The sequence below is a fragment of the Pungitius pungitius genome, chromosome 3, assembly GCF_949316345.1.
Source record: "Pungitius pungitius chromosome 3, fPunPun2.1, whole genome shotgun sequence".
Taxonomy (NCBI): domain Eukaryota; kingdom Metazoa; phylum Chordata; class Actinopteri; order Perciformes; family Gasterosteidae; genus Pungitius; species Pungitius pungitius.
Window position 1 is genome coordinate 4,707,447 of NC_084902.1, and position 25,016 is coordinate 4,732,462.

General features: G+C 43.6%; 2 protein-coding genes across 4 annotated transcripts in view; one reads left to right on the forward strand and one right to left on the reverse strand.

Annotated features, from left to right (window-relative positions):
• Positions 1-15,035, forward strand: part of kcnab1a (potassium voltage-gated channel subfamily A regulatory beta subunit 1a) — a 50,070-nt gene extending 35,035 nt beyond the window's left edge. For all 3 annotated transcript variants that reach the window (XM_037463866.2, XM_037463875.2, XM_037463894.2), the window contains exons 3-14: positions 2,830-2,867; positions 4,919-4,998; positions 5,738-5,782; positions 6,415-6,459; positions 7,481-7,524; positions 7,635-7,721; positions 8,825-8,910; positions 10,094-10,214; positions 10,510-10,604; positions 11,121-11,241; positions 11,712-11,800; positions 11,886-15,035. In XM_037463866.2, coding sequence (XP_037319763.2) covers positions 2,830-2,867; positions 4,919-4,998; positions 5,738-5,782; positions 6,415-6,459; positions 7,481-7,524; positions 7,635-7,721; positions 8,825-8,910; positions 10,094-10,214; positions 10,510-10,604; positions 11,121-11,241; positions 11,712-11,800; positions 11,886-11,975 — 941 coding nt within the window. In that variant the 3' untranslated portion in view covers positions 11,976-15,035. The remainder of the gene's footprint in view (positions 1-2,829; positions 2,868-4,918; positions 4,999-5,737; positions 5,783-6,414; positions 6,460-7,480; positions 7,525-7,634; positions 7,722-8,824; positions 8,911-10,093; positions 10,215-10,509; positions 10,605-11,120; positions 11,242-11,711; positions 11,801-11,885) is intronic.
• A 127-nt stretch (positions 15,036-15,162) lies between these two features.
• On the reverse strand, positions 15,163-16,919 carry ssr3 (signal sequence receptor, gamma). Its single transcript, XM_037463907.2, has 5 exons — positions 16,688-16,919; positions 16,123-16,249; positions 15,913-16,011; positions 15,675-15,806; positions 15,163-15,459 (listed from the first exon to the last, which is right to left on the reverse strand). Exons 1-5 carry the CDS (start codon positions 16,818-16,820, stop codon positions 15,393-15,395), a joined length of 558 nt encoding a protein of 185 aa, XP_037319804.1. The 5' UTR covers positions 16,821-16,919; the 3' UTR covers positions 15,163-15,392.
• Positions 16,920-25,016: the final 8,097 nt, after the last annotated feature.

The following is a 25,016-nucleotide window of genomic DNA, read 5'->3' on the forward strand; positions in this document are numbered from 1 at the left end:
TGAATCCAGAATGCGTTTTAGACAGAACACCCAAACGTTACGCAACAACACGGGAGCAGTGACCTCGATATGAGTGACCGGCTCACATCTGCTTCACTTTGTTGCTCAGACGAAAGTGATTTATTGCCACAGTATTTAACATGCAGACCTTATGTGCGCTCTTAAGCAAGGCAGTGATTAAATTAAAGCTATGTATGTAAGTGTGTCTACAAAGTATTAGTATTCTACACTCACTCATTCATTAGGGGGAGAGTGCAGGAGGGAGGGAGGGAGGCAGGAAGGGAGGGAGGAGGGTGAGATGTCAACACAAAAACATATTTTGAATAGAAAGAAATATGCGACTCATGCTCCGGGAGTTTTGCATCCGTCCTGAAAGCCTCCACCTCTTCAGCTCCGTCTGAACTCTCTCTCTCTCTCTCTCTCTCGGCCTCTCTGATCCTCTCTCAGTAAATATCTAAACTCTTCTTTGACTCCTTCCTTTAATGTTGGGACATTTTGCATTTGATGATATTTTATTATCAAGTCTTAGAAAGTAAAATAACAGTTGTTATGCAGTAACCTTAAATAATGCAATATAGTACTGTAGAGATATGTGCTGCTCCATCTTTTTCCTGTCAGCAGTTTTGAGAAAACAATACACACTGAACATCCATGTAGGTCAATTCATTATCAATTATTTGCACTCCACTAGCAATAAATAAAGAGAATTCAGAGTTCAATTTATTAACCTTCCACAGTTTCAATACCTGTCACTGGTTTATTGTAGCTTGATTTATTCATTTAGGATCAATTATAATGCCAGCGTAGCGGCTCGGTTAATTGATAATTGAAGGGAAAAGGAAATCATCGGGACCTCTCAGCAGAGCAAATCTGCTTCTGCAGATTTCCCTGTTTCTACGTTCCCTGATAAACGTCTGACCTCTTTGAGGTATGCATGGATACACAGACGCACTCACACACACACACACACACACACAAACACAGGTCCCAACGAGGCTTATTGGTTTGCAACATTTGAGCTCTGTTGGTTGAAATCACAAAGAGCATCGTACCTGATCAGTCCGGCTGTGACGATGGTGGTTGATCAGTGTAGTTCTGTAGATATATGACGAAAACATGACGCAACTAAATGCAAAAGCCTCGCTACAAATACTGAAGGCTTTTATCTCCGCTGACACTTCTCTCAGAAGTTGTTTTTGTGAGGCTGAACTTTGCGATGCTGTTTTTCAAAAGCCTTTCTTCTACTACCGTGTTCAACTGGGTGGAGGAAAAAACACAGAAACATTAGATTTTTGTGCTCCGTTACATAACAACGGGTTTTTGTTGTTTTGTGAACCCCGGGAAGGCCGCCGCTGCGCAGACAAGAGAGGAACAGATGTAGATACAACAGGACGGACGAAGGAATATAAGATGCAAGTCAAATAGAATAATCAAATAGAAACACAACTGAAAATAGTTGCAGAGGTGTGTGTGTGTGTGTGTGTCTCTCTATTCTCTACAAATATATACAGGGTCTGTTGAAAAAACATAAAGGGACGTGTCCTCTACTAGATGAGGTTTAGATGCGTTTCTGCACGACAAAACATATTGCAGATACTTTAATGTAAGTATGACGAGGCGTTCGGGCGCGTCAATGTTTTAGAACAAATAACACAGAAAATGATTTTAACAAAATGTGATTCAGGCTTTCTATCTGTACGATGATTAGCGGAAAAGTGCTGAAAAAGCGAGTTAAGGGGTCAGTTAAGTAGAAAAACCTGTCAGAGGAAGAAAATTGGGGCCAGTAAAGTGATTTGAAATGGAAAAAAAGTCAAACAACCTCCTGATTGTACCATTTATGTGGATGTTACGACCTCATCAGTTCCTTTGTCAGTAGCTTGAGTTTGAATATTAACTTGAACACCCTTCAGCTTTAGGACGAAGCCCTGCAAGGTTGTTTTCTATTGTCGCTTAGCAACAGCAAGTACCGCTTCAGACGCTTTCCATTAGCAGCTCCTTGAAAGGGAGAAAGAGGACTGTTTGTTGCAGGGTCTTAACTGCTGGGCTGTGACTTCAGACTCTCTGCACTGGAGATACATTCATGTCCCCAAACATGCAAACGCACACAGGCAAACGCATATTTGAGGTGCAATGGATGCTGAATGAGATTACCATGGTTACTGCTGTTAACAATGTTCAAAAAGAACTTGTCTCAACGAAGATCCCCATTGTTTCAGCCGCCTTAATCATTTCAAAACCACGCTGGAGCTGCGTGTTGAGAACAGCAGCTTCCTGCCTCCTGCTGAGTTGAGATGATATCAGCGTGCACCAATAGGTCCAATCTATCCGTAGAGTGCCTTCTGGGAGTTAAACCTCAGTGTATGGTTCAATGAGCTCCGTCATGCCAGGACATCCAAGTCTGAAGAAAGGAGGAGATGGTTGAATGAGGCGTCATTGTCGCCGGTCTCTGAGGTACGGCGATCGTTTTCTGACATTGGAGCCGAGGAGATCAACAGTGTCAGAGGGTGAACTGTCTGTTCATTTAGGGGGAAATTGTTGCTGAGTGAGAAGGATTAAATGGGGAGTTAAAACAGTAGGGAATCAACAAATAAATCGATATCTCATGAAAAAAAGACAACTCTTAATTAGCTATATATATATATATAAAATTATGGAGGTTTGCAGAGGACATGTTTTGACATGTTTTGACATACAGTACCAGTCAAAGGTTTGGATGCACTTTCTCATTCTTTGACAGGATGTCAAACTCACACACACACACACACACACACACACACACGCAAACACACAAATGTTTTCTAATGTTTAAATATCTTCTCTTCCATTCAGGTACATGGGTGACGTTTGGGGGACAGATAACAGATGAGGTACGATTGCTTTCCTTCATTTAGCTTATTTATTTACTCTTATTGGACTCCAGGTTAAGTGATTGATGGATTTGTTTTACTCTACCAGCAGTAATGCAATAAATAGGGTTGGTTGTATTATGTATATAAAGTGTGTCACTTCGCCATTATGGCGAGCCAGCATGCACAATACCAGGAAGCGTTAGAAGTTTCCTCCCGCCTCCCCCTGCGTTGATGCTACGCTAAGCTGATGACCCGCAGGCTGTGACTCAATGCGTGTCACGCAGACCCTTAAAAATAAACTCATGGAGAGGTGTATATTTGCAAGTGTGGCTCATCAAAGTGCCGCTGAGTTCGTCTGCCTTGTCTGGGCAGCAACACGTTCCCAGACAGAGCGCCCACAGGAGCGATGGTGGGCATTCCAAAAGGCCAAGAGTAGGATCCATACGTCATGAAGTGAATTGAAGAAAGTGTGTCTTGTGGATTTTGACTTTGATGCCGGGTGTGGGGGGGGGGGGAGGCGCCGCAGCAACACAATCATCCTCAGGCTGTGTGGGCAGTGCGGGGGAGGCTGCCGCGACCTGGATTTTAGGGTTGAGAGAGATGAAAAGATGTATTTTTTTCTCACTTCTATGTATGGAAATCAAACCTTTTGTGCCCCAGAATAAAACAAACAGCACCCGGAAGCCTGGCCATGTATTTCTGAAACTCATCTTGACTCAGTGTTTTTCTGAGGATGTGGGGGCAGAAGTTTGAGACGCGCTGTCTTCCTTTTTTACAACAAATTGAAGGCCATCACGGATTCAGCCAGAAGTGAGAAATCTGTGCAAGCGGCAGTGCTCCGCGATGGACACCATCATCCTGACCTTGTGAAGGTCACTTCAGGCGCTGCGTGCCAGTGGTCGACCTTCACACTAACCGGGCTCGTTGTGAACGAGCATTAAGCAGAGACCAATCTGTGCAGTAAACGGGACTCTCTGTGTGACTTGGAGCTCGTCTCTGTCTTGTTGTCTGTCTTCATGAAGCTGCCCCTCAGCATGTGCCCCCCCCTTGTCTAACCTCACCGGCGAAGCATTTATTACCCACCTTATTTTCTTCTTTCTTGCAGCACTTGATCTCTTTTTCTATTATCTCCCAACTTTTTCTTTTCCATCTTTTTTTTTCTTACCTCCGACCAACCTTCGCATTTATTAAAAAATCCTCCTCCAATTGCCACCTTGTGAAGGTGAGAGTTTCCTGTGTGTGTGTGTGCACTCCGCAGAGGGAACGTGCTGCTCATCTTCTGTTCGGGTCTTTATGTCCTTAACGGACCTCGGCCCTCTTGAAGCGGTGCATTAACGAGCTCTGGCTCTTCACTCTGTCTGTGCTGTCGAGGTATTCCTTTACCTTTCTGACCCGCTGCCTGTTCCACTGTCTCTGGAAGCTGTGGGTTAACGTCTGATAATGATGAGAATATTCTAGAGATCGAACAGGTTCTACTGAGACTATTATCAATTTACTTTCACTGACCCCACATGTTTTTTTGTTGTTAATTGGATCAAACCCTTTCCTCTACTATTGTTTAATTGCAACTAAATTCTGCACAGTTTTGATTGATTACAGTAGTTAGAGATAGTTAGAGATATTCTAATCAAACCAATTGCTGTCCTGTCCGAGACAGATTCTCAGTAAAGACGCGATCTAGCTCTTCTAGAAACAACACCTGCCGAAGCAGCAACACCCACACGTACTTAATGCAGACTCATAGGCAACAGCAGATAGACAGATTTCATGTAAACACACAAGCTTCTGTCAGCACAGCTTTAGGAACTCAACTCACGCACACCTCCACAGGGGGATGATGGCAGAATCACTTCAAGTCATCATGTCATTCAAAACGCACAACAGGGAAATGGGATAATGGGTGTAAGCGGCCTTTCTGCACATCGGCACTCACAGAGAGGAGGGAGGCGTGAAATGATTTTGAAAACATGACTTCATGTTTACATTCAAGAGGCTGATAATGGACTCTTCTCCTATTGGCCGATGTCTCAAAGCATTTCTGCTGGGGTGTGTTTCCGACCTCTTGCCAGGTTGCAGAGCAGCTGATGACCATTGCCTACGAGAATGGAGTCAACCTGTTTGACACAGCTGAGGTCTACGCAGGCGGCAGGTAAGTGTCCAACCAAACACACCCAGTCAGGATCGGTGTTTCAGACCCAATGGTTACCTCACTTGGACCGACTGCTGTTGTTGTGAGGTTAAATTCATATTATTTTATTGATCATAATGTTCTTTTGGCTCTTTGAAAGTTACTTTAGTCTGTGTAAAATATTATTATTATTCATGCAGGGTCTCAGGTTCTACTTTAGGATTAAATTAATGTTTTGGGATTATTTGCGTTAGAACAAAGCTCAGAAGTTTTTAAACTGGGAGCTTATTACTCTATATCTATTATTTATTTTAACGTCCCAACAAACACCTTTCCAAACTATCCTACTTTTAACAGGTTTTCATAATTGTTGCAGCATTCAACTAATTTAAATTACGCTAAATCCCCCTCACAATAAATGTGAGAATTGCCGAAATTAAATTCCAGTCAGTGGGATTAGAATTTTTCTATTACAGCTAAAACATCCACAAATAATGTGTGACACACTAGAACACATAACTAAAGAATAAAACTAATTCTGTCAAACATGGCGTTTGACATGATTTTTATTGCTGTTGTATAATAATTTACAATTATGTATTTTTTGTGTTTTTTCAACACACACGGGTTTGCCAACTTTTCAATGCACGGGAGAGATTAGTTTGATGACAGTAAATGGCAGGCTTTCAATTATGGAGCAAATGTTTAGGAATTTTAAACTGCTATCTAATAACACCGCCTTATAAATATTTCCTTGCAGAGCCGAAGTCATTCTAGGAAACATTATCAAGAAGAAATGCTGGAGGTAATGGCGACATACGTGTGTGCGATGGAGCTTCGTCCCTTTTGTTGTGAGAAATGATGATGTGCGTTCAGGTTGCAACAGGCAGCAAGAGAAATGTGTGGAATATTTTTTATTTTTCCGTTTGTATTTCTGCGCGCACACACAGAGACACACAAACATGCACACGTCCCATCGCTTTACAGCAGCACGACACGTACAAAGGCCTCAAGGCATTTTCAGTTTCCTCAAATCTCAAATATTCCCTCTTCTCAGTCTTCCGCTTATTCTATTATTGATCAGCTGCATAGGGAACAGAAAAAACAGACTTACAGAGTGCCAGATCTTTATGTCAATCATCGTTGTGCAGCTTACGCTGGGAGCAAACCAGCTGAAATCTATGAAGACTGGATAAAGCATGCATTGATATTTTAGTCTTTGACAAGCGGGAACAGACCGTACGACAGTGTCTTGTAGCACCAACGGGGTTTAAGATGCAGTGCAATTTGCACACAAAAGTGTTGTCATGAGTGACGTCTTATAAGTGAAGGAAAGAACACGGATAAAAGATAGTTTACTTTCTATTAATGTAATAGTCTACTCATTCTGTTGCATCTTTCTTCTGATTTTGACTATTTTTCTCCTCTTTTTCTCAGGCGGTCCAGTATTGTCATTACAACTAAACTCTACTGGGGAGGAAAGTAAGTAAGAAACTCTGATTTTCATGCAATGAAGGCAGATTGCGAGCTGTTGGTTGAGTTTTATTTCTTTAGAAAGTCTTGTTGCGATCAAAGTCTGACCAGAGAGAATTCCCCACTATGAAGCAGTGATCACACACATACAGAGTAATTTATGAATATAAAGAACATCAGCCAGTAAAACCAGAAGTCCATCAGAGGAATTGAATTTCATTGGCTGTCAAATCCATCGATAATCATTCACGTATGTTCCGATATATGACGTTAATAGTGTATGTCTATTTAATACTTGGCTTTGTTGAATACACTCATTGGTCATATAGGGTGCTCCACGGTCGCACTTTGTTGCTATGGAAAGCAGCATGTTGCTATGGAGACAGTCTCCGTATACAATGAAAGGAGTAATTTTTAAAAAAATCACAAACATTTTTTTAAATCAACATTATTTTGCAAAGGTACCTTTTTTGTTACATATGTCTTATCATATTCCCTGTGCCAACTCAAGAATAGTTCATGTTTTTCTCTGTAACAACACGAGCGTCTTCCCACCACAAGAACAATGCAAAAACAGTGCTTTGCTGAGTCAGCAGAAAGATGAGCCTCCCTTCATCTCTGGGAGGAAGGTTCCGTCCTTCACCTCCCAGGGAATGGTTGCATAACGCTGGCGAACAGTTGAATCCGCATTGACCCGTTTACATAAAACATCCCGATGCAAACTTTCTCGTGTCATGGCCCCTTGGCCGAGGGTCACACGGAGATTTAAAATGAGTTTCACTCAGCTTTGAAAGCGTGACGACTGATATTTAACAGTGGATTAAACACCACAGAGTTGGAATAGGATTTGACTCATGTGATGCCCCAGAAACGGCATTAAAAGCCGAGAACCAGGTGGTTCAGACGACCACTCATGCTGTCCAGTCTTCACATTGGTTGTTATGAAAGGCAACAATGGCCCAACGGGAATTAATGACTGAACGTTGAGTCACAGTTCAGCTTATTGACTGGTGTGTGTTTGTCCCATCAGAGCAGAGACAGAAAGAGGACTCTCCAGGAAACACATTATTGAAGGTAGACACACACACACACACACACACACACACACACACCTTAAAGACATGTTCTTCTCCACATGCTTCCTCACCCTCTGCTCCCCTGCGTTGCTTCTCTCTGTGTCTCAGGTCTAAAAGGCTCTCTACAAAGGATGCAGTTGGAGTACGTGGATGTAGTTTTCGCCAACCGCCCTGACAGCAACACTCCCATGGAGGGTGAGAGTTCTGTGTAGTTAATTATCAATTGGCATGCGTATTAGTAGAGAACGGGCTCCTCATTAGTCATTAGGTAATGAATTGCATTTTTGTATTCTACATGTAAAGCCCATTAACTGGTGGGTTTCCCTCAGCACTTATTAATTAGTGCTCACAACTAATCAATAAGGAATTTCCATATCAATTAGTTTTTTTACTTTTGCTTTTTTTCTTAGAATTGCAAGTGTTTGTATTTAAGCTGTTAATTTGGCACAGATATCTGGACTGTTAAAAAATTGGATAATTTTTGGGTCTCACGTTTGTGTATAAAGAAACGTCTCTATAGCGCCCTCTAGAAAAAAAGACCACACTAGGCCAGTTTCCACCCCCAATGTTCGATCAACTTGAAAGTTGGCACACAGGTCCTCCTCGACATGCTCTACATAAAAGTCAATCATGGTGTGCAAATGCACTTAATAAGATTTTCCACCTTTTTGAATTTTGTGAAAAACACATTTTTGGCAATTTCTCCTAAACGCTGAGTTTGATTGTCACGAAACCTTCGGTGGATCATTATTGGTTCCATGTGCCCTTGATATATCAGAATGGTGCTGATAACCCATTGTTTTGATGAGATATGGGCTAATTAACTTCACAAGGGGTGTTGCTCAATCTGGCAGATTTTTAACTTCCAAATGACTTGGCCTGCCCTCACCAAAATGATAGCATGTGTAAACACTGAAGCCCAAAACACACCCTAATTTCTTCACAATTTTTGAAGAATAGGGGGCGCTGTAATTAATGGTTGAAAAATGATGTGTAAACATTCCACACTGGTGCTGTTTTGCCAGGAGCCAGTTGGGCAGAGTGAGACACCAGAGTCGTTCCACAGTGGGATAACTGCAGTGAGCGCAGAGCGATGATGAATAACCTTAATGACGGATCCTAAATTTGAGTTGTTGTTGGCCCCGACTGCTGTTACATCATTAAAAAAAAGCGTCAGATGGTGCGTGATGTGAGAGGCTTGTGAGTCTTTTTAGTTGCGGTGTGTCATGAGCACTGTTATACAGGGAGCCGTTCACCCAACTGACCGCCGCTGTGTGGCCGTGTGTCCGTCTCTGCAGAGATCGTTCGGGCCATGACGTACGTGATCAACCAAGGAATGGCGATGTACTGGGGGACGTCTCGATGGACCGCCATGGAGATCATGGTAAGGCAATGGTCGTCATGACGACTGTCAGCAGTAAGCGGGGGTTCTAAACATATGAAGTGCATAATAACCTACTTCATTTTTGGGTTGCTGCGCTGCATTTTTAAAACTCCTCTCAGCTATTCAGAATAAATTAAGGAATGAAATGATTCCGATTCATGTTGCTTGGGGAGATTAGTTCTCATATTGATTGATTAGAATAACAGAAGATTTACCCTTTTTATGTTGATTCAGTGATTCTTAGGATGAAGTCCTAACACTGGTTATCATCATAAACCCTTCATAGCGGCTCATTATCTTGTACCACTCTGGACACGTTGCTTTTGCATCTTTGGTCGCTCTTCCTGTCAGAAGCAGTAATTCACAAAGCACCGGGTGAGCCTTAAGCCCAAAACAAAGATTTATGAAATAAGCACGTCTAAAAGGAGCCGACACCGGTTGTCTCCTCTCCTGTGTGTCTCTCTGCTTCCCCTCAGTGTGTCGACACTCCGTCTCTCTGTGATCACGGGGGGGGGGAAGAGCAGACAGCTTTGTAGAACACAAGCCCACAGGAAAGCTGTGTCGTTTATAGCATCGATAATCAAGGGCTGGGGGTGAACACATCTCCTCCCGTGCGTGCCGTGGCGGGTTTAAACTCCAGGGGAAGGTCCTGGGGTCGCTGCACCGACGGGCAACGTGTCATTTGTAGGTTGAGTGATGGCACCGCCGCTAAATAGCTTCCTCCCTCTTTTACTGCCCCCTCGTCGTGACATGCAGGATACCAAGAGAGGGGACAAGAGTGGGGAGTGTTTAAAGAAGCAGCAGCAGGCCTTACGTGTGTGTGTGTGTGTGTGTCTGTGGCAAGTGTTCTTCAAGGACACATGTAAATTGAGATAAGAAGGTATGGAGGGAACTTTGAATGCCTCGGAGGGTCGTGTTATGGAATATTGATTGGGTGACCTAATGCGAGCCCTTCATTTGAATTTGTACCACGCTCCCACAATCTGATGAACAGCCTCCCATCGCTGTCTGTGGCTACCAAACCTTTGATGTCTTCTACAATTATCTCTTTTATTCCCTCCCCCTCCCAAAAAACAATTGTTTTCTTGCAGATTACATTAGAGGAGCCTGCTGCAGTGAGTCATGATAACCATTCATTAATTCTCGCCTCTTTTTCTCTTTGCTCTCCTTATTTTATCTCTAGGAGGCCTATTCAGTTGCCAGACAGTTTAATCTGATCCCCCCTGTGTGCGAGCAGGCAGAGTATCATCTCTTCCAGAGGGAGAAAGTAGAAGTGCAATTACCTGAACTTTACCACAAGATAGGCAAGTATTATTTTGGTTGTGTACTATTGTGATCTCAAGTGAGCTCAAAGCTCCTGTCGGCCGCAACCTTCTTCTACTTTTGTTTCATAGATGAGTTGAATTAATGAAGTAATTCCACTGATGGATATTATTCTCTATACGTATCCGCTGCTCGTTCCTCCCTGAGTTTTAATTATTTCTTATCTTCTCATTCCTTTTCACATGTTCTCACGTTTTGTTTCACACACGTCTTCCCTTTCAACACACCCAACTAAAACTCCACCTGTTTCACTCCTTATGGTCTCCATGGTGACAGGAGTTGGAGCGATGACGTGGTCACCGTTGGCATGCGGTATCATCTCAGGAAAATATGAAAATGGCATTCCTGAATCTTCTAGGGCTTCCATGAAGGTACGCAAACTTAACTTGGTCAATATACAGTATATGCAGTAAGTCGTGTGCTGCCAGCAGTGTGTTAGCTTAGCTTAGCATAAAGACTAACAGTCTTCCCAAAGGTAAAACAGAAATACACCAACAAGCACCACGTAGACTCACTAATTAACATGCTACATCTCTTTTGTTTAATTAATACCGTTAACAAAGTTAAAAGCAATCAGACCCAACTTTCACGTATCCGCCCGAAACTGTGTCCCTGTGGCCCTGGTTTCAGATGAATATATGGTGTCATTTATGGAAACACATGAATGAACACGCTCATGTTTGTGGCACTGTTTGTGCAGTCGACCCTTTGATACCGAGTTCTCCGAGTTACTGACTGCTCAAAGCCTCAACCTTCTCTTTCATCCGCTACTTTACTTCTTCCTTTTTTACTCGCCCTATTTGATCTGCCTCCGTTTCATGTGTCTATCTCTCACATAACTTACCCTTCCCTTCCTCACTCTGTCACTCATCCCCCCCCCCCGCCAGTCATATCAATGGCTGAAGGAGAAAATAGTGAGCGAGGATGGAAGGAAGCAACAAGCCAAGCTGAAAGAGCTCAACCACATCGCAGAGAAGCTGGGCTGCACGCTGCCTCAGCTGGCCGTGGGTAAGACGTCCTGTTTGAACAGCAAGCAGTGTGGAAGCAGCCGGGAGCAGGGCTTTCAGAAAGGAACCTTTTTTAGCGTGAGACCAGACTCAACCCTTTTTTAATGGAAGCGTGTGTTTGGTTACTTGTTTGTGCCTCGGGGGGCTTCCTAACTCAAACAAACTGCAATGTCGATTGTGTTTTCAGCTGCATTGATGTGCACCCCGTAAAAATGTTGCATCTGCCTGGAAGGTAGAAGTAAATGTAATCAAACGTTTTAAACTCTGTGATGCACTTTAGAAAAAAGGCTGGCGGACATTTAAGGTTTGCAATTGGTAATAAATGGGATCCGACAAAGAGATACATTGCTGCCAATAAATGGCAAGACTAAAAGCTCAGTTTTATTTCTGTTCTTTTGAAAGACATTAATAATCAGCAGGGCGCCCCCAAGTGGGCTCTGTGGGAACATCAACCTCTGTTTTTTTCTCCAGCGTGGTGTCTTAGGAATGAAGGAGTGAGCTCAGTTCTTCTGGGAACATCCAACCCTGAGCAGCTCACTGAGAACCTCGGGGCCATACAGGTGGGAGCATGCACAAGCACACTGTGGTTTGGGTCTACTGCCCACTTCCCATCAGTTCAATTGATCCTCCTCCCTTTTTGCCCAGGTCCTTCCTAAGATGACGTCACAGGTGGTGTCTGAAGTCGACCACATCTTGGGCAACAGACCGTACAGTAAGAAGGACTACCGCTCTTAAGGCCGTTGGCCTTCCTGCTCGGCGACCTACTGAAGCATAGCGTTTCCTCGGACCTACCCTTCGATGTTTTAAGTCCGCGGTTCTCTCCTTGGGCCCCACTCGGCTACGCAACCCCCCCCCCCTCCCCCCTTCAGCCTGGAACAGACAGTCTCGCTGAGTCCGGCGTTGTCCTGCTCAGATCGGGTTCATCTCAGGTCCAGCCGAGAGACGCTTAACAAACTCAGCTTTTTGCAGCCTCAAAACGCTTTGAAAAAAAGTTCATCAAAGTGAGAGAGAAACCCCCCCCCCCCCCGCAACTAAGGCGTTATCTTTCAAGGCCGTTGCATTTAAATATATCTATGCAGAGCTTAATCTTACCCAAACCCATCTAGAGCACCACATTTCAGTTCAACCCCCTCCACAGGTCTCATTAAGACATTTACCAATGAGGAGGCAAAGGCATACAACAACAGCTTCTAAACACACACACACACACATTTTACACATTCACGTTTTGGGGTTTGAGAAGGACAGTATCATGAGGATGTACTATTTCAAGTGAGTGTCTTGCTCAAGGGCACCTTCATGGTAGTTGTTGAGTCAAAGCTTTTATTCACGAGAAATACTTTACCAACAAAACAGAAGGCGTTAACACACATTAGAGGTGGCTTGGGAGATGAAGATGCTTTTGTTGCAACACCAGCCAAATCAGCCAGTGTTTTCCTTCAATGGACCAGTAGTCCAGCGTCAGAATCAACATCAACATTTCATGAAATGTGAGGAGAACGATGACAGTCATCGTACCTCTTTAAAAGATCTTTGTGAATGAGGGCCTCAGCAAACCAGTCCCCTGTTAGCTTGAATTACCTTCAAACTACTTATCAAATGTACTAATATTTAGCATAGCACAGCAATAGTAAACAGTAGAAATGCTGCAAATCCTGAGTATGTTGTCCAACTGATGCATGTTCCTCCTGCTGATGTGTGGCCCTCGTTACTTTTCTACAAAGCACATGATGAGATAGAAAGGAGCTTTGCGCCGGTGAAGGATCATGGAGCATCAGTGGGCCCCTGTTAGTGGAGAGAGGGAAGCATGTTGCCCCCCTGTGGTGTCCTTTGGGAACTGCGGCTCAGCTCCAGTAGTTCGTAGAGAAGAAGATATGAAGTGGACATGGTTCCTCTCCGTTTGCATTCACGATGGAGACATTTGACTCCCTTTGTTGCCTGTGAACTGATCCCAAAATGCCTCAGAAACGTAGCAGAGAAGGAGTTCTAGCAAACCCATCTTATGAAAGAATGACCGACCTTCTGGCTGGTCATGATCATAATAACTTCTAGAATTGCTTGATAACGGCATAAAGAGACGTTTTTTGAATGTGGCAAAGATAAAAGTATTTATTCTAGAGTAGTTAACATATAGAAATTTATTTTGACATTTTTAGATATTTTTTGGAGATCTGTGGGGATGTTTCATGTACATAAAATCCAATGGAATACTTTGTAACATAAGCAAAACCAGGAAGAATCCTCTCATGCATATGAGGACTTTACAGTACTGTATGGCTACATAACGACATAGATATGATGTAAATAGTTACATTGCTGCTCCTCAGTGCACAGGATGCATTGTTTAAGTCACATCGTCACAGAACATATTTCTGGGTCCCGAAAGATATTTCAGAGGTTTTTAGGACTAACTTCTTTGTTTTTGCATCACAAAGTTAGATTTGGAAAATTCTGTATTAATTACATTATTTTAAGAAGAAAGTAAAATTCTGTTGAATGCTGTCTGACTCGGTGGCTCAGCTCTCACAGCTCATGTCGCCTTCATGGCGTTGTAGCAGTGAGCAGGTGTTTGGCCCGTTGGTATACTGTAAGAAGCGTGGCCCTGGTTAATGAACACACTTTCTTTTGAATATTTGCATTGTATTGTTTGCATTGGTACACAAAAAGAAGGATGAGCCGACCTCATCGTCGTAAACCCAACGACCAGCAATTTAAAAACAGCAAAAATCCAGAAAAGCATTTTTAATGGACCTGACTCTCTGGTTGATAATGTAAAATAGTAATTAGTAAACGTATTGTGTGCACTCGTGTGTCTGTTTAGTTTGGTTACAAGTCAACAAGCTGCCTTGAATGCGTTTGAATCAGTGACCATGTTGGACCTCGCGGCCTGCCGGTGTGTGTGTGTGGAGTCCCAGCAAGACAAAATCAGGGATGTCTTCCATTACAAGTTGTTAAAACGCCTTCCGGCTGCCCAAACAAAGTGAGAATAGAGCATAGACTCCTGTATTATCAGATTGCCTAATCTACACTCAGGTGGTAGGAGGTTTCTGTGTGTTTGCAGCCAGCTCGTAAGCAGGTGCAGCTCTTTCTAGTTCACAGGTCTTTGAATGCGGCGGCTTTGTCCTGCTGAGGCTCCATGAAACAAAGCGGCAGCAGATGGCGACCAACTGGCCTCTTACATCGACGTGTATTCAGACACAACCGCAAAAACGACAAAGAGCGCCCCCCGAGGCGGCAGCTGTGTGTAGAACGCAGCCGCTTTGAAACAACTGGAAAGTTTTAACCACTTAGTTCCCTCTCTTCATTCTCTGTTGCTGCTGCTTAGTGTACCTTTAAAATAAACCTTAAAGGCTTCTAGAAGAGTCAATCCTTGTCCGGTCTTTACTGGCTCAGAGGGAAACAAGCAATTCAACAGTCATTTGGGGGTTAATGAAATGTAATATAAATTGATGTAGGGAAACTGACTTTTTTCAGACGTGCTTGCGCAGGTCTCGTGGTCAAAATGGCACAAAGCAAAAAACATTCAAGCTGTGGCTGAACTCTGAGCTGCGACTCACATGACAAGTCCTGCAATGTGGCACAATCTTTCACCAAAGATTTACTTCTCTGGTTTGGAGACAACCAATTCCCCAATAAAATGGAAAAGAATCTGTTCTGCATATCACATTTTTCAACAGCATATTACCTTTTGTGGATAAAACTTGACATTGAGTTTGGGTGTTAATTCATGTGTATCATTTTCTTTTTTTTCTGTATATAGTCTATAATAAAAGTGATTATAAATTAAATGCATTACCAACGGAAACATCTGTGGCTCACTTTTGTTTAACAATACTTTTTAAGCAGGTTATGAAACATTGAATGTCCAAATCGTCTTCCTCAAGGGCTTTCAAGATTATTGCATAGCACACAAACACTGAGGGAAAGTACACCTGGTTGCTTTATTTGTTACAAAAAACAGAAGACTGACGTGGAGAAACAGCCCCCCTCCCCCCGAAAACATTTGATCATGAATTTCATGAAATTGAAATGTGATATTTCAGTTCTTTAAACCCCATTCTTAACTCAAGTGAAAAACAATAGTGTATACCCATCTTAAACCCACTTCCTCTCCTCTTCGCCAATCCCACCCCTCCAGCTTTTCTTCCGCTTTTACTTGGAGCCTGTGGACAGCAGAGCGATCAGTCCTGAGGAGGCGCTGATGGACAGAATGTAGTTGCTGGGGGAAAAATGGTTAAGGCAAAAACCTCAGAGCGCTAAATGACAACTCATTACAATCAGACGTGAAAGGAATTAGTTGGGAAATGTGCAACCACTGCGTGAAGTGAATGACAACAGAAAGCTTTACTGTCCTCATAACCAGCTCAAGAAAGATGTTTATAGCTCCCTATCGCCAATAAGCTGATGGCTCTGCATTGACATTGAAAAGGATACACAGACGGGTTGAAGTTTCTGAGCAAGAAGAAGGAGGCAACGATGACGAGCACCAGGAAGAGAGTGTTGTTGTAGAAGATGGAGAAGGTGGTGGCCTCGTAGTCGGCGACCTCATTCTTCTTCCACAGGATCCTAGACGGACAGAGAAGTTACTTTCGCGATCTTGTAAAAACACAGAACAGAAACCGTGTGTGTGCGAGATGCGCCGCAGATTCGCACTGAATCAACGGCTTCTCACCTCTCGTCTTTCTCCTTGCGGGACATCTTGCGGTTGTCCGCCTCGGACAACTTCCTCGTCACCTCCTTGGAAACGGCGTCCTCGCGTTTTTGGGCCACTCTGGGAGGCCGAGGGGAGAAGACAATGTGACCGAAGCACAAGTGAATCCCGGATGAAAGCAATCACCACTTGCAGGAAAGAGAAACAGACGTGTGGCTTCATGTTTCTTACTTGTGTTTGAGAACAAACTTGACGTTCTTGTAGGCGAAGGCCACCAGGTAGGTGCTGACCAGAGTCATCACAGCGTACAAGACCGCGGACTGCACAAGGTCCATGTGCCAAATCCTCCAAAACAGCCCTAGAAAAAATGGAGTCAATCAACATTTGAAATATGCAGTAGGCTGATAGAACACGTTATATTATAGCAGTTCTCTAATACATTGGAGATAGCGATCTCCTAGATGTTTTTTATCGCCGTTTTTTAAACAAATCATAATTACAAAGACTTAAGTTAGTAGTCTTTGTAATTATAATGTTATGCTAGATGTCATCTGATCATAATTCTAACCACACTGACACGGTTAGCCCTCACAGTAAGCTAACGTTACCTTTTACCAGTCGTTCTTATTGGTTTTCTCGTATTATTATGCTTTCCTGCCTTGAACGCGTTTGACTAAAATAGTTAATTCAAAGAGCGCTTGACGAGCATTAAATCATTTTTTTCCACTAAATAAATCCTGCGGTGGGGGAGTGTTAGCTATGCTAGTTAGCATCGGCTAGCCCCTCCAGTACTCACAGATGGGGATGGCAGAGACGATGAGTGCATTCCCGTAAAAGAGAGCGGTGGACTTCGCTGAAAGGTTTCTGCTGAAGTCCTGGAGGAGAAGATCTTCCTCTGACTGCTGCTTGTTGCTGCCTTTGGGAGCCATGTGTGCGTATTGACCGGTCTCAGGGTGCTCAGCTCGGGACACAAGAAGACTGACACGTCGGAGTATGAGAAGAAGAGGGACGCGTCAGCACAAACCCGGAAATACGCGGCCTTCCTTCGTCTTCTTCGTCTTCTTCTTCGTTACGGTCATCCGTTATGGCGCCCTCCACAGGAAGGCAAGGACACGGCACCTGTGACGCTCCATCGCTGAACAGTCAGTCCACTAAAATAAAACAGCGAATTTCCTTTTTTTGTTTTGTTCGGCTTTGTGGTCCTTGTTCTGCAGATTCATCTTTGTATGAGCGACGGGAAAGTCTAAATACAACTCCCTTGAATGCTTAGGCCCTAATTGCAATATATCTGCAATATATCTGTTTTTCATATGGCTGTACAGCCATATGAAAAATCCTATTTTGTGTTGGTTTGACGAGTAGACGTTTGACACAAACTACTGCAGCAGAGGTTCATGTGCTTGCAGGATTCACATTTCACCCACTAGAGGTCAACATCTACACGTGTACCTGTAGGTCCGCTCCCTTCAGCAGCGAGTGCACAATGAAATCAGCAGGTTGTACATCAAAAAAATTATAAACAATTATGAAGAAAATGGCCATGGCCCCATTGGATTTATAGTGCCGAAGGTTTTTTTTAGCATTTTGTGAAAAGCGTCGTCACAGTGTAGAAAGGTGGATGTCATTCAGGAGGAAGACATTTGAGTTACGGAAAATAAGCCAAAAGTTTAGGATGATTGGAGAGAATTGTTGTCGCCTAAAGGGACAAGTGACTATCTCTAAAAATAAAACAATAAAATGAAATCTCCATAAACAGTAATGAGACTTGTCTCCACCCAACAGGCCCACATGCCTGCTGTGAAACGTCTGCTTTTAAGTGCACACAGATATCCAAGCTGCTATTTAAAGCTCCTCCTCCACACATCCTCAGACAAACATGCCACACTCTGCACTCTGACCATGCAGATCCTCCATGACCCATTAGGGGAGCCTGGGCCCCCTCTCTTCCTTATCTCGTCCTCAAAGCCTATCACGTGCCCGCCGCCGGAGACATTTCAGGACCACGGAAAAAAAGCAGACGCATATTTTTGCCCTCTGCTGCCGCTGCAGTGCTTGACCGCCTGCTGTGCTGCTCTCTTTCTCTTTCTCTCTGTGCGTGACACTGAGTGCATGGGTTTATATGTGCGTGTGTGTGTTTCAACCCTCCCATTTCTTGTTGGCTGTTGATGGTCAGTATGTCTGTTTACCCCTGTGGTTATGTCTCTGGTACCACAAAAGACAAAGTAAGCTGGCACCAGAGAGAGAGAGAGAGAGAGAGAGATCATCAGCCTTTCCTGGCATCGTGTTGGCAGGCCTTTCGGCATCACCTCCTCCCCCCTCTCTCCTCCTTGTCTCCTTCCCGCACCCCTGAAGTGCACGTTTAATCCCAAAGCTCTATCCCCATTTAAAGACATGGACATCACGCAAACCAGCCTGTCTGCATTGCATTCCAACACACAAACACACACGCTGGCACATAGTGGAGGGCTGCAGGACGTTGTCCCTGGTGCTGCTATGTTTAATCTCACACGATTGTACCCTTAGGTACAGATCACTTATCATAGTGACAAATTATTTGTGAGTTATCTTATCTCACAAAGCTCAAAGCTAATCTATTGTAGGTCTACATCTCTAACGTCTCCATGAACACAACATTGTGTGCGTATGTGTGTGTGTGTGTGGTGTCTAGAGATAGCACTATTGAGCCATCGGCTTTCTTAGCACGTATCATTCATCAGAATGTTTCTGAGCTAAAGTTTCACAAACTCTCAGGCAAGAATCTGATGAAGTGAGCATGACAACGTTCGAAAAGTTGACTTAGGCAAAAGTGGTTACTGAATTAAGTCATTTTCCACAGTGTTGGATGTTATGAAAGTCCCCCGTCATTGCAAAAACAAAAAGTATGACTGAGCAGTCCTGTGGTCTCACAACATCCTGGCCTCTGATGGTCCAAAGAGGAACACCATTTATTCATCTTTTATCACTGACATGTGGTATGAGTCCTGAGTTGGAAGGCTCAGAGAGACATTTTATTATATTTTCTCCTTTTCCTAAAAAAACGTTGGTTTTCTTTCTTTTATATGAGGCAATCCACAACATAAAGCTCTATTATGTATACATAGTTACTTCTGCAGTGTATTTTTAAAATGTAAAATATGCACATTTTTAAAATTGTGTTTGTAGTGTATTGTCTTGTGTAAGTGTTAACAATAAACAGAAAACAAAATACATGAAGCTGAAACATAAAGTCATGCACAAACCAAGCTTACAATAGATTAATATAATGCTTTACTTTAAACAATAAGTCTACAGTTAGCGTTAAATTGCAAATTCAACGGCTTAAAACCAACAAATCTCAGAGTTAATTTAAACGGTGAGAAAAATGATTTTTTTGGTATTGCACAGGTTTTAAGCAGTATTTCCAAAACTGAAGATCTATCTCATGCTTTTCCCCTTTCCTTGGAGGATAATAATGGAAAATTATGTTCTGGATCTACTCATGGTTGTGTACCAATCTGGATATAATTTCATTTATACAACCTAATCACAACTTTAACACTTTAACTGTGAACCTGCAGTTCATAAAAAGTGTATTGTAACTTTTTGGTTCCCTAATTCCTAATTCCGTGATTAGGTGCAGTTCTGGTTACAAAAATCCAAGATGGCGACGACAAAAAACATGCTGCCTTGAAAGCTTGCAACTTCAGACTTCCAAACCGCTGTCTACAAACTAATGGATAAGATCATGGTGAATACATCCAAATCTTATACAAATGGGAAAGATGGAGGAAATGTGCAAGGGGACAGAGCCGTGAAATATATCCCTGAGTCATGGTGACAGGTGAATGGAGAGGCAGTAAAATGAACGGATTAGAGGAGAGGAGGCCAGACAGGCAGAAGCACCTACGTGACGGCGCCGGAGGCGCCGCGCAACAGTTTCAGGGTCTGGTGACATCTCTTGTGTCGTATCTTGAATTCGTCAAGGGAGGGATTGTGTTCCTCCAACGCTAATATGAACCCAGCACCTCCACCCCCGCCCTTTCCACATACATTTGCATCAAACGGTTGCGTGTGCTTCTCCAGCCCTGCCGTCTTCGTGTCCCGTGATTTATGATCCCCCTTCGGCTAACAGGCGCGGAGCAGAACGTGATGTGGTGGAGCTGGGGGGATGGAAGGATAAAGGTGATGGGTGGCGATCCCTCAGAGAGTTGAAGGGAAGAAAAGGAGTGAAATATTTGGTCTTTTCAAAGGATGCCAGACATGTGTTTACACTTTCTGCCCACTTTCACCATCAATAGTTTCCTCACCCTCGGGGGGGTTGTGCGCTTGCATGCTAGCCTGTGTGCGACCATGCGACGGTGTGTACGCGCGAGAGACAGTCGGCAAATTTAAACCTTTGATCTATTTCCACCTTCTTATTTCATCAATAGCGTTGAAACATGTGGAAACGATATATTGCGAGGTTGATATAATAGACAAATGATACACCTCTTTTTTTATTTGCTTGATTTTCTCTTTTGAATGTGACGTTTTAAAATATACTTCTTATCTGCATTACTTTTTCTTTTGTGACCAGACTTTTGAAGACCCTCGAAGCTCATTTCTGGAAAATTCTTATCGATAAAACAACAAGAACTTCAATCTGTTTCCCGAATGATGATGACTACGGCAGTGTTTGAGTTACGCTGGAGGTGTGGCGGTGTAGATAAACAACACTTATCAGGTCAGCTGGACCCGGGCGTTCAGATTCTTAACTATCTACGATGACACAGGCTCGGCTTCCCCCGGGCAGAGTTATGGTGACCCTCTGGGCAGAGCTCGGTCCCAAAACAAATGCTGCCGGGGCTCATTCCTTCACAGCATCAAACCCCACACTTCCTCCGTGTGTTCAAAGGAAAACAAATAGATAAGATTCTACAGCTCTGTGTACATGTGTGGATGCACGCAGAGTTCACTGGAGGGCTGTCGGATGTCAAAGCTGTTGAATGAATTAGGTTGGATCCAATGATGAGAACGCGGTGCACAGGTCATTGTGCGTGAGTGTGTGTGTGTGTGTGTGTGTTTAGTCAATATGCAGGCACTGGAAGGCTGGAAGATGTTGATATTTTGACAGGGTAGCGAAGCTGCTGTTGCATCTGCATGTGAAAGGTCACCACGGTGGGCTTTGGAGCACAGTGTGTGTGCCATCATGGAAATGTGTGTGTGTGTGTGTCTGTGCCTGCCAAAAGCAATGTGTTTAATGTAATCATCCGTTCTGTGTGAAAAGAGCAGAGCTGTAAACAAAGATGCTGGAAGTGTTGGGCATTGCACAAACAGAGTAGCAGGAGTCCGCCCCCCCCCCCCTCTCTGTCGCAAAAATACACCCGCACACATTCATTCACACACATTCATTCACACACATACATTCACACACATTCTTGCTTTGAAGAGGTTTATAGGAGTTATAGGATCAAACATTTGAACTAAGGAAGGATGACACTCTGCTAATTCTGTCTTCATTCGGACTTAAAGTTGTCATCAGTTGGATCGTTGTAGTCAATACAAAGATGTCTGACTTGGCCGTAAACACAGAAAAGTGCAAACCCATCAAAACTGAGAGCTGTCTTATTTTCGCTGTGTAATTGCTTATTTGGTCACAAGCTACAAAACAAAAAGTGTGGTCGCAAAAGAGGTATTTACACATCCAGAAGACACTAGAGTCCTGTCTGAGGTAAACAAACACATGTAAGATCCAAAAGACGTTAACTTTGAAATAATGTTCTCGGGGCGTGCTTGAGGACGTTGGTGAGAACGTTTGGCATTTGATCCGCCGTCGTGGAAGCAGCTCCGAAGGAGCCATGGCCAGAAATGTGTTGAGCGTCTGCCTGACGCAGCTGCGACCCGAGTCTGCTCTGTGTTCTGGTAAACCCGAGTACTTAAAGTAAGCCCGGTGGCTACGCGTCGCTCGTGACCCTCAATGCAGAACAATGCAGATTCCAGCCCGGCCATGTAAGCAATGACCAGCTGCTCACAGGTGATACACAGATAACGAGAGCTTAGCTAATTGTGTCCGCGGGTTTTGTTGATTTGTAAAAAAAGACAAAGAGTTCCCGAGGAAAGTATGTGCGGCGTGAGCCGAGCCAGGAGTTCAGCCTCTGTGCACCTCGTGTGAGAGCTTCATTCATGGCAGCAAGTCAAGCTTTTGTTGAGCTGGGAGTCAGATGTGCTCTTTTTGTGATGTCCGTGGATGACATATCAAGATGCCAGAGAGTCCTGGAAGGTGTCCAGTTTAATAACAACACAGTGGCATCCCTGGTGTTTGCGGATTACATCGTCCATTTTGCAATCTTTGAATGCCGCAGTATAACTATTTTTGATTAAATTGTGACAGAAAGGTCCCAGTCCGACGCTGCTCCGCCAACAACCGGGAGCAGGCGTTGAATGGGCCCCGTTACACCTCCAAAGATTAAGCATCCCGGAGAATTAAATGTTTACTAAGTGGCTGCGGCACAGCTGTGCGACTTCATACATCCCGCACATGTGTATACACTAACACATGCCTCTGTGAACATCCCCGGTGTGTTTGTTTGCGTCTTTGGATGTGAGCAACTCCCCATATGGGGAGCATGAGGGATCAGACGCTGTGGGTGGAGGACATGTGTGAGATAACAGAAGGAATTCTTCTTGGATATACTGCATGTCTGACCTACTCCACATTAAACCCCCGGGATCAAAGCTGAAGGGAGACTGTCTGGCTAAACTAAAGATAGCAGCGGTTTTTTTTTAAATAGCTGATAGATTTTTCCAAATTTGTTCATTGTTTGTTAACCCCCCCCCCCCCCCCCCCCCCTCCGTTTTATGTATCCTTTCTACCTCAGGCCTCATTTTTTATTAGGACAATTCATCAACTGTCACCCTCAGTGTTTGGCGGTGAGACCTACACACTGCAGGAAACGAGGAGTGACGTGTGTCATGAGAGGCCTTGGCTGTCAATGGTTGGTTTTCTGAACCTCAATGACAATATTTGTTTCACCTAATAAAACTTCAACCATAATGTGTGGTAAAAAATAGTAAAACAAAATGTATCACACCTGCCAGCTGCATGAGACTAGAAAACACATGCAGTGTGATGTGAGTAATCACTGTGTATCACTGAGAAAACATGGGTCCTTTATTATTTTACCCATGTATGTTTATTTTCTGCTATTAATTGCTGGACCACAGCGGGTTCACTCTTTATGCCCTAACTTTAGCTTAAACATTATAGGATTCAGAGAACAATGGTTTGACCTAGTTCCTGTTTTAAAATCCAATATTTCAAAGCCTAAAAACTTCAAAGGTATTATGAACAGGAGAAGGACATTTTAGATTATTTTACAGTTGAAGCATTTAATTGAAGAATCATATCTTGTGGACTTTTATGACAAAATCAATCTGAAGAAAAAACATCAGTAAATTACATCATTTTAAAGTGCTATGAGTCACATAGACTTAACAGATTATGTTGCTGAATTTAATCTATTTCACGTGGCCTATTCTTTTGTTCCAAAAAGATCATTAACCCCATTTCAAGTGTACTCTTTTTTAAGGAAGAAGGAAGTGTGATTCACATAATATTATTTGCTCTGCAGTAGCCTTTAACACGTTCCTGGATCTGTCTGTCCAATCAGTCAGGTCGAAGACATTCCCTCCAAATGACATCCAAAAAGTAACGAGTGAGGAGGCCACTGATCTGCATGATGCCCTGCGTGTGTGCATGTATGGAACATGCAAGTACTTTGTTTCCTGGTGTCACTTTGATCATACGTTCAAGGTGCGTGTGTGAGATAATGTCATATTCCCTGTGAGGGGTTGGCATGCTCGCATGAGAGAGTGTAAATGTGTGTGTGTGTGTGTGTGTGTGCCAGTGGCTGAGGTACGGGCCAAGGTCTTATGAGGAGATTGCCCTGCGTGCTCACATGTAGGGGGGAGAGAGGAATGAACGTGATAGTGAACGTGACGTTAAATAAGGAGTGGACGAGGTGAGCAGGACATGTGTGAGTGCCAGTGTGTGTGTGTGTGTGTGTGTGCGTGTGTGTGTGTGTTTACATGCGTGAACTGCTGTCCTAATGAAATGTGAAAGCCCTCCGAGTCACCTCTGCCCTCCCCCCCTGCTGTACTGAATCCCGTCGGGCCCTCTCTCTCCCCCGCAGTCTCTCACACACACATTCACTCTCTTATTCTCTCTTCCACACATAAAGAGACATGCGTGCACAGCTCGTGTTAACATAGAAGCGTTAGCGTGGGAGGAGGTCTTCTCTCTGCCGTCTCTTTCCTGTGAGGCGGGGCTCTCCCTCGGCATGCGAGTGCAGCTGGCAGTTCGGGAGCCTCCAGACACACACACACACACACATGCATGCATGCATGCAAGCAGACAGAGGCACGCTATACAGTAGGTCATGAAGCCGCTGGCGTGAAGGATAGACGGGTCTGACACCAGAATAGCAGTCTGCCTGACATGCCCTGGGAAGCATTATTAGGAAAACAATGGCGTGCTACAGTCTGTCTCTGAGTGTGTGTGTGTGTGTGTGGATAGGTGTGGTGAGCAATAATGCACGACATGCTACAGAATGTGTGTGACTGAAAGCGTGAACACCAAAAGACCTCCTTGCTGGTGTTTATGTATTAACTTTTTCCTTCTTACCCGCCAAAACCAAAAGAGAAGAGCAAGAAAGTGAGGAAGAGATTATTTGGTATATTCGTCTAGTAGTGAAATGTAATTTAGTGAGCATTTTATAATATATTATTTTGCAGGGTCACGGGTTATACTAACATTCATCCAACACTAAAGTGAAGTTGAGCATTTGACTTGAACTATTGCATTAATGGAGGTCTACATTCCACATTCTAACAGCCAAATTCATCATGTAGCCATGAGTTTGGCGAGGTCGCTTTCCTTGAAATGAAGTGAAACTGTTAAAGACAAATAAGGCCAACATTTTTGAATGAAAAATAGAGGAATGTTTGCCTATTTATGAATCTAGAACACTGCAAAGAAGAGCAAAGCTGCAAACCGTCTTCATGAGACATACAGTCTTTTCACACAATGTAATAGATTTTGCCGTAAAGATTAGAAATTGCCTTCAATGGATTTGTGTTAAACAGAGTCCTATGGACATATGAAAAAT

Excerpts from the sequence above, each read along its gene's own strand:
- ssr3 (XM_037463907.2), bottom strand. The coding sequence starts at position 16,820 with ATGGCTCCCAAAGGCAGCAACAAGCAGCAGTCAGAGGAAGATCTTCTC. Across the intron at positions 16,012-16,122 it reads AAGTTTGTTCTCAAACACAA|AGTGGCCCAAAAACGCGAGG; the intron begins GTAAGAAACATG and ends TCGGCCTCCCAG. Across the intron at positions 15,460-15,674 it reads AGAAACTTCAACCCGTCTGT|CAACTACATTCTGTCCATCA; the intron begins GTATCCTTTTCA and ends TTTTTCCCCCAG.